Source organism: Anas platyrhynchos, chromosome 20, assembly GCF_047663525.1.
Source record: "Anas platyrhynchos isolate ZD024472 breed Pekin duck chromosome 20, IASCAAS_PekinDuck_T2T, whole genome shotgun sequence".
NCBI lineage: Eukaryota > Metazoa > Chordata > Aves > Anseriformes > Anatidae > Anas > Anas platyrhynchos.
The window spans coordinates 5,039,283-5,047,586 of record NC_092606.1 but is presented as its reverse complement, the minus strand read 5'-3'; the positions used below and the strand labels follow the sequence as shown (position 1 = coordinate 5,047,586).

General features: G+C 67.4%; 3 protein-coding genes across 5 annotated transcripts; 1 reads left to right on the top strand and 2 right to left on the bottom strand.

Annotated features, from left to right (window-relative positions):
- Positions 1–1,065: 1,065 nt before the first annotated feature.
- Positions 1,066–2,654, bottom strand: PROCA1 (protein interacting with cyclin A1). The gene is made up of 4 exons (XM_027471973.3): positions 2,430–2,654; positions 1,863–1,995; positions 1,641–1,775; positions 1,066–1,551 (listed from the first exon to the last, which is right to left on the bottom strand). Exons 1-4 carry the CDS (start codon positions 2,614–2,616, stop codon positions 1,122–1,124), a joined length of 885 nt encoding a protein of 294 aa, XP_027327774.2. The 5' UTR covers positions 2,617–2,654; the 3' UTR covers positions 1,066–1,121.
- A 1,063-nt stretch (positions 2,655–3,717) lies between these two features.
- Positions 3,718–5,266, top strand: LOC110352854 (adenine phosphoribosyltransferase-like). 2 transcript variants are annotated; one of them, XM_072026045.1, is made up of 6 exons: positions 3,718–4,012; positions 4,199–4,355; positions 4,470–4,563; positions 4,643–4,789; positions 4,875–4,970; positions 5,042–5,266. In XM_072026045.1, exons 2-6 carry the CDS (start codon positions 4,233–4,235, stop codon positions 5,167–5,169), a joined length of 588 nt encoding a protein of 195 aa, XP_071882146.1. In that variant the 5' UTR covers positions 3,718–4,012; positions 4,199–4,232; the 3' UTR covers positions 5,170–5,266. The 2 variants fall into 2 exon arrangements, with proteins under 2 accessions (XP_071882146.1, XP_071882145.1); XM_072026044.1 differs by lacking the exon at positions 3,718–4,012 and adding an exon at positions 4,055–4,079.
- A 36-nt stretch (positions 5,267–5,302) lies between these two features.
- Positions 5,303–8,259, bottom strand: RAB34 (RAB34, member RAS oncogene family). Of its 2 annotated transcripts, none has more exons than XM_038165874.2 (11): positions 8,102–8,259; positions 7,379–7,503; positions 7,190–7,281; positions 6,789–6,854; positions 6,592–6,693; positions 6,381–6,445; positions 6,249–6,300; positions 6,036–6,117; positions 5,863–5,953; positions 5,668–5,775; positions 5,303–5,584 (listed from the first exon to the last, which is right to left on the bottom strand). In XM_038165874.2, exons 2-11 carry the CDS (start codon positions 7,430–7,432, stop codon positions 5,517–5,519), a joined length of 780 nt encoding a protein of 259 aa, XP_038021802.1. In that variant the 5' UTR covers positions 7,433–7,503; positions 8,102–8,259; the 3' UTR covers positions 5,303–5,516. The 2 variants fall into 2 exon arrangements, with proteins under 2 accessions (XP_038021802.1, XP_071882144.1); XM_072026043.1 differs by having other exon boundaries at positions 7,973–8,104.
- Positions 8,260–8,304: the final 45 nt, after the last annotated feature.

The window sequence follows — 8,304 nt, the reverse complement described above, 5'->3', positions numbered from 1 at the left end:
GCTGCCTGCGAGCTGTCTGTGATCAGCACTGATGCTGCTCTTGCCCCGAGGGCTTTGCACCCCGTGAGTGGTGCTGCTCCAGGGCATGATGACTTGGTGCAGCCCCAGCCTTTCCCCCCTGGACTCATTTCAGGGACGTGGGATCTCATCCACACCTCAGGCACCTCTCTGGGAGCAGCAGGGGGTTGTGTGGGGCAGCGCTGGCCTCGTGTCCCATCCCTGAGCACTGCCCCCGATTCAGGCACCCCGTTATCCATCAGGGGAATGAGTTGGGCTGCCCAAGCAGCCTGCGATTGCTGCCTGTGCCTCTGCCTTTGTCCCAGGGCTGGAAAAGCTTCTATTGTCCCACACCCCAGAGCTCCTGCGGTGTGTGAAGCCTCCGGGGAAGGACGGGGCCCCTCTCCTCCCCGAGCAGCCCACCCCGGCTCCAGCTCCCTGTGCAGCGATGCTGTCCCTGGCCCCTGTGTCATGTTTTGGGGTGGGAAAGGGGCTGCTTGGCCCCACATCTGGCTGCAGTGTGTGACTGGCATTGCCTGTGAGCTGCTCAGCTCCCAGTGGCAGGGGCCGAGTGTGCGTGGGATGAGCTGCTGGTGGGGCTGCAAAAGGAGCTGCTGGGGCTGAGCACCTCGCTCCCAGCTTGGGAAAAGATGGGCAGGGCTGGGGGGCTGCAGTTTGGTCATTGCTGCTCCGGGGAAATAACTCCCCGGGGAGCTGGAGCTCAGCCAGCTGGAGCAGGGACCCCAAACCTGTGCCCTGTGCCGGAGTGGGGACAGGAGCTGGGCTCTTCCCTCCCCAGGGAGGTGACTTTGCCATCCTCAGGAGCATGAAATGAGCCTCCAGGAATACCGGGGAGTACCTCAAGCCCCTTCAGACCTTTTCCTTTTGGCCCAACCCTTCAGACCCTCGGGTTTTCCCTTTCTCAGGGGTTGTGCACCAGGACCTGCCGAGTCCCCGCAGGCCGGTCAGGCAGCAAGACCCCCGTCCCCCTTCCCCATCCCATCAGCAGCCTTAACCCAAGGCTTTTCCCCTCGGCGTGCTCCTTCCTCCCCGCTCCACATGGCTCCATCTGCTCGACGCCCTACTTTATTAACACAGCGAGGACCCGCGCGGGGAGCCGGGGCTCACACAGCCTCCAGTTCAGCTTTGCCTTTCAGCCTCTTCTTTCTGTTCCTCTCCTTCCTCCTCCTCCTCTTCCTGCTGCCCCCAGCCGCTTCCCCCCGCTCCGGCAGCGGGTCCTGCACCCCCGAACCCGGCTGGGCACCGGGGGGAGCGTGGGCGGCGTGCGCATCGTGGCTCAGCTCCCCGAATTCCTCAGGGCTCTTCTTCTTCAGCCCCTTCCCCTTCTTTTTCTTATCCTTCATCCCTTTCCTCTCTTTGGCGGCAGGCAGCAGGCGGGCACGGCGCTGCGCCGGGACCTCTCCTCCTCCCCAAGGGGGGCTCAGGGCATCGTCCCCCCCCGGCCACGCCGCCCTGTCGATGAGCTCCCCGCCGAATTCGTACAGCACCGGCTCCCTGGGCACCGCCACGGCCACCGTGTTGTACGCCCTGCACCTGCGGGGAGCGGGGATGGCACGGCGTCAGGGGTGGGTGCAGGACCCAGCAGGGGGGCTGGATGCACGGATGGGGGGGGACACACTCACCAGACGTAGAGGTAGGGCTCCACGCACTCCTCCTTGTAGGCGAACTCGAAGCAGGGCACCCGGATGACGTTGAAGAAAGCCTGGCCCACCACGCGCGAGGCCGTGTCGTTCACCTGCTGCAGGCACTCCTTCAACCTGCGGGATGGCACCGGGGTGACGGAGAGACCAGGACCCCTCCCCAAATATACACACACGCAGCCCTGGGGATCTGGGGGGGCTCACCTGCGGTCGCAGTCGCAGTGGCTGATGGTGTGCCAGCGCAGGTTGCGGTAGCCGTAGCGGGAGGTGAAGGGGTGGATGACGTGCTGGCAGTGGTCATGGTCCCGGCAGCACCGGTCGGTGTCCCGGTGCTCCCCTGTGGGGTGCAGGCAGGGGCTGGGTGGGGCTGGGGTGAGGTTTGGGGTGGGAATTGGGAGGGACGGGGCTGGGATGAGGATGGGGATTGGGGCTGGGCCAGCACTGCAGTGGGGGTGAGACTGGGAGCAGGATGGGTTGGGTTGGACTGGGACCAGTCTGGGGATGAGGATGGGATGAGCACTGGGATGGGGATCAGGGGAGGGACTGGGTATGGACTGTGTTGGATCAGCACTGGGGCAGGGACTGGACCAGCACCTGGGGACCAGAATGGGAGCGGGATGGACTGGGACCGTGCTACGGGGATGGATCATGGCACCAGGATGGGGACTGGGATGGAGCAGCCCTGTAATGGGGCAAACTGGTGGACGAGGACCAGCAATGGGATGGGGACAGATGATCCGAGGGATGGGGACAGGCTCCTTCTCTCCTTACCCAGCTGCTCGTAGGCATCCGCGTTGCTCCCAGCTCCGCACCACAGCGTCCCGGGGTAGGTGAGCCCACGGCGAGCTCGGGGCCGCCCCGGGGGGGCCGCTCCGGGGCTCGGGGCTGCTCCGGGGGCGACCACCACCAGCAGCAGGAGGAGGAGGAGGAGGCGGAGGAGCGGCCGCGGGGCGCACATGGCACCGCGGGGACAGCAGCGCGGAGGGGCCGCCTTATAGCGGGGCTCAGCACGGCACGGCCCGCCCACCGCGGGGCGGCACGGCTCGGATCGGCACGGCACGGCAAGGGTCGGATCGGCACGGCTCGGCTTGGCATGGCATGGGGAAGGTCGGGATGGCATTGCTTGGCACAGCTTGGTGTGGCATGGCTTGGCTTGGCATGGCTTGGCATGGCATGGGGAAGCTCGGCATGGCATTGCTTGGCACAGCTTGGCATGGCACAGCATGACGTGGCACAGCTCGGCATGGCACAGTTTGGCATGGCGTGGCATGGCGGAGCTCAATATGGCATTGCCTGGCACAGCACAGCACAGTATGGCAGAGCACAGCTTGGCATGGCATGGCATGGCTTGGCATGCCTTGGCATGGCACGGCTCAGATCGACATGGCTTGGCACGGTGTGGCATGGCATAGTGCAGCTCGGCATGGCATTGCTTGGCACAGCTTGGTGTGGCATGGCATGGTATGGCACGGCTTGGCATGGCACAGCTTGGCATGGCACGGCATGGTGGAGCTCAGCATGGCATTGCTTGGCACAGCATGGCATGGCATGGCATGGTGTGGCATGGTGCAACTCGGCATGGCAGTGCTTGGCACAGCTCGGCATGGCACAGCATTGCATGCCCCAGTTGGCACGGCACAGCTGGGCTCCACGTGGTGCAGCCTGTGCCAGCACAGCCAGTGGGGGGATGCTCTGGTCCTAACTCACAAGGTGCCAGCCCTCGCAGCCCCAGCCACGCTCCCCCGCGACCACAATGGACACGAGGAGCTGCAGCACCCAGCGGGGCCGTGCCGTGGGCAGGATGCAGACGGGGACGATGCAGCCCCCAGCTGAATGGAGCTTTTCCTGGGGTCTGTGCTCAGCCAGGGCTGGCAGCTCCCAACAAAGCTGCCAAGGGCTCGTCACCCCTCGCAGGCTCCCCTTTGCCAAAGCCCATTTGCAGTCAGGACGCGGAGCCTGGCCGGTGCAGCCAGCGCTTGACAGGGCAGGACGGTGCCCAAAGCCCCAGCGGGGACGTGCATGGCCTCGAGCAGCCCAAAGACCCCAAAAAGCTGCACCCTGAGCACGGCTCTGCCATGTCCAAACCTCACACTCACGGGATGCTTTGCACACCCTGCCCTGGCACCTCTGGGTGCTGGGGACACGCTCGCAGGGGTGTGACCCCCCCGGTGCTCCCCTTGGGGGCACGTCACCGCCACGGCTCCTGCCTGGCACCGGCCCAGGTCCCCGCTGGCTGAGGGTGCTGGCGGGGGGCCCGGCACTGCGGGGCTGCCCCTGCTCAGCTGTCGCTGTCCGTGACCGTTCTGGGTCCCCGTGACAGTCCCGCTCCGCTCGGCCTCACTGCTGGCACCCAGGTATGGAGCCCGGCGCAGGGCTGTGGGGTGTGCACAGGGAAATTGGGGTGTGTTGGGGGAAATCGAGGTGTGTATGGGGAAATTGGGTGTGTATGGGGAAATTGGGGTGTGCACGGGGAAGTTGGGGTGCCCTGAGCCATGGGGAGTCCTGCAGTGTGTGGGTCTCACCCCCTTGCACACCCGCAGCCCCCCCGTGCTCACAGTGCTGCTGTCCCCGTGCATGGACCTGAGCCACGTCCCCGCCACCCGCGAGAAGGGCTGGTACCTGGCACTGATGGCCCCCAACACCAAAGGTCCCAACTACGCCTGGCTGGACCCGTCCCGGCTCTACTGCCACCCGCAAGTACCCAGCACCCGGGCAGGGGGCACCCAGGGGGGGTTGGCACCTAGGTTGGGCTTTGGGTCGGGGGGGTTTGGGCACCCTTAGGGGCACCCAGCACCTCCGCTGTCTCCCCAGGCTTTGCAGGACTGCGTGGCCGACCTCCTGCAGCCCTTCCAGGGGGACCCCATCGACCTGGTGGCCGGCATCGATGCCATGGGCTTCATCCTGGGTGAGGGGGGATGCGGGCGAGCCCGGGGTCCCCAAACCTTGTCCCCGCGGGGGGCTGACAGCGCCGTGGCCACCCCCAGGTGCCGCCGTGGCCACCGCGTTGCGCAAGGGCTTCCTGGCCATCCGTAAAGCCGGGCACCTCTGCGTGGAGACGCTGTCGGAGCCCTACACCGACTACTCAGGCCGGGAGAAGGTGATGGAGGTCCGCACCGACACCGTCTCGCCGGGTGAGCCCAGGGGGCACTCCCACCACGGGGGGGGCTGCCGGCGCAGGGCACCGGGCGCTCGGACGCAGCCTCTGCCCCTCCCCAGGTCTGCGCGTCCTCCTGGTGGACCAGTGGGTGGAAACCGGGGGCACCATGCAAGCGGCCATCCGGCTGGTGGAGCGGCTCGGGGGGGTCGTGGCAGGTAGGAGGGGGCACCCCGGGGTGCTCCCGGGGGGGTCACAGTGGGTGCTGAGCCCCCTGCGCGTCCCGCAGGCGTCGCAGCCGTCTGCATCGAGGACAGCGAGGGCGCGCGGTGGATCCGGGAGCGCTACAAGTGCGCCCACTGCGTGCCCCCCCGCCTGCAGCCACGCTTCGACCGCCACCAGACGGGCTGGGAATGATGCTGGGGCCGGCACCCTGCACCCCCAGTTTGGGGCATTTGCTGCCCGGTTTGGGTTTTGGCATAATCAAGAAAATAACAACTCCTCCTGCACCCTGCCGCTGGCTCTGCCTCCCGCCCGCCGGCCCAACACCTTTTTTAAAAAGCATAAAAAACCACGTTTTATTAAAACAAATGGAAGGCTGGGGGCGTCTCCCCTGGAATGGGTTTGCATAGCTAAGGGGGCCGCGGGGGTCCCTGCCCAGCCCCGGCCCCAGGGACGGCTCCCCGGGGGGGGGGCCGGGGCCGCTGCTCTTTGGTACGGAGACGCGGGCGTTACGGGGGGGGCTGCGCTGGGGGGCTGCCCCCTCACTGGCAGCACTTGGGCTTCTTGCGGGGCGCCGACTGGTACAGGTCGCTCTGGTTGCTTGTGATGTCTGGAGGGAAAAAGGAGTGGGTGGGGGGCAGCGGGGGGCACCCAGGGGGGGCACCCAGGGGGGGGACAGCCGGGGGTACTCACGCACGGTGTCGCCGATCCTGCGGGCGCTGCCGCGCTCCAGCTCCGCCAGCACGCTGCTCTCGAAGGTCAGCGCCGCCACACGGAAGAAGAAATCCCGCACGTTCTCCCCTGCCCCACGGGATTAAGACCCCCTGAGCCCCTCGTCTCACCAAGGGGGGGGCCACATGAACCCCCCACCCCACAGCTGGGACCCACCGGTGAGCGAGGACACGGCCCAGAACTCCGCCTGCATCTCCTGGGCCACCTTGAGCGCGTCCTTCTCCATCAGGCTGTACTGCGCCGGCGTCTGCCAAAAAATGGGGTGTGAGGGGGGGCTGGGGACAGCCCCCACGCAGCTGGGGGGGTCCCGGGGAGGGGGGCACACTCACGCTCAGGTCCTTCTTGGAGCCCACCAGGAAGAGGATGACGTTGGCGGGGTCGTTCTCCTTCAGGGCGTCAGCCAGCCACTGCCTGCGGGTGCCACCGTCACCAGCCGAGCGCTGCCCGGGGTCGTGACAGCCCCGTGCCCCCAAATCCCCAAAAATGTCCCCAAATCCCCCCCCCCCAGCATGTCCCCATCCCCTTGGCCGGGTGTCACCTACCGCGTGTGCTCCAGGGACGCCACATCATTAACATCGAAGACGATGACGATGGCTGGAGTGGGGGGGGAGAGGTGAGATGGGGACGGGGACGGTCAGCGGGGACGGGACACGGGGTTGGGGGGGGGGTCTCACCTTGTGCCCCCCGGTAGTAGGTGGAGGCGATGCACTTGAAGCGCTCCTGGCCGGCTGTGTCCCAGCTGGAGGGGGGGGCAGAGGGGGAAAGGAGGTCGGGGGGGCAGCGGGAGCCTTTTGGGGGGCAGCGGGAGCCTTTTGGGGGGCAGGGGGTGCTTTTTGGGGGGGCCGGGGGTGCTTTTTGGGGGGCGGGGGGCTGGCGCCAACTCACAGCTGCAGGCTGAAGGGCACCCCCAGCACCTCGAAGCGCTCCATCTCGAAATCCACCCCAATGGTCGCCTTGTAGTTCTTGTCGAAGGTGTCCTTGCAGAAGCTTTTTGGGGGGTTGGGGGGGGAGAGCAGGAGATGAGCGTCAGACCCCCTGGGGGGGGGTCTTCTCACTGTGCCCCCCCAAAAAGTGCCCGTTACCGGTTGATCAGGCAGGTCTTCCCCACCGACAGGTCCCCCACCACGATGATTTTGGAGATCTTGAACCTGCGGGGCAGAGCAGAACACAACCACTGCGGGGGGGGGGCACAGCACTCAGTACCTCCCCCCTCCCCCCAACACCAGCCATTTTGGGAAGCCAAAATATCCCCATCCTCCCCATTCCCCCCCCGTTATCTCCCCCCAAAACCAGCAGCCACAACCCCAGCCCGGACCCCCGCGCCCCCCCCCCCGGCTGCATTCCTGTGCCGTGACGCATCCAGGCAGCGCCGGCAGCCACGCGGCGCCTTCCCAACACAGGGACCCCCCCTAATTTTTTTGGGGGGACACCCCCGAGCCCCCCCCTTCCTCATTTTTTTTTTTTGGGGGGGGGGATTCCTCACCCCACGGTGCCCGTCCGCTGCTCCTGGCAGGCGCTGGCCACGCTGGGGTGGAAGGCGTTGCGGGCGTGCAGGGCGGCCTCCTTCCGAAAACACTGCCACGGGGAGGGGGGGACACAAAAAAAGGGACCCCCAGTGAGGTCGTGGGGCTCACGAAGGCCACCCCGGGGCTGTTGTCCCCTCCCTGGTCACCTGCGGGAGGTCGGCGATGATCCTGTCCCTGCGGACGGGGGCCAGCACGTTCATGGTCCCCTGGGGCCAGCGGGGCGAGCGGGGACGGAGCGGGGACGGGGACGGGCTGAGGGCCACCGAGAGGCCTGGGGGGGACGGAGCAGGGGGTGGTGCTGTGGCTGTGTCCCCAAATTCTGCTGTCCCCGTGTCCCCAAATCCCGATTTCCCCGTGTCCCCAAGTTACCGTGTCCCCAAGTCCCGATGTCCCCGTGTCCCCAAGCCCTGCTGTCCCCAACTCAACTCCTCCTCACCTCCCGCTGTCCCCACGTCCCCAAATCTCACTCATCCCCCAGCCCCTCGTGTCCCCATGTCCCTTTGTCCCCCACCTCATGTCCCCATCCCCCCCCCATCCCCAAATCCCATTGTCCCCCATCCCCCAGTCCCACCCTCCCCACATCCCGCCCGTCCCCCAGTCAGTCCCTCGTGTCCCCCAGTCCCCCACTCCCCCGTCCCCATGTCCCCATGTCCCCAAATCTCTCCTGTCCCCCCCCCATGTCCCCCTGTGCCCCCCCAAGCCCCCCCACTCCCCCCCCCGTCCCCCTTACCCCCTCTTACCCCCCCTTATCCCCCCTTATCCCCTTCCCGTGCATCCTGGGCCATCCTCAGCCCCGTGTCCCCGTGTCCCCGGATCCCCCCCCCCCACCCCGATGTCCCCCCCCAGTGTCCCCGGGGGGGTCCCGTTACCCCGCTCCCGCTGCTCAGCGCTGCACCCCCGCCCTCCTGGCCCCTCCCTCGGGCCTTTCCGTGGCGGGGAGGGGCCGGCACCGCGGGTCCTGCCGGCCCGGGCCCTGCCGCCTCCTCCCGCCCCCCCCCCGGGACCCCCGGGACCCCCCCCCCGCGTGACCCCCCCCGGTGACAACGGGGTGGGGAGCGGGACTACAACCCCC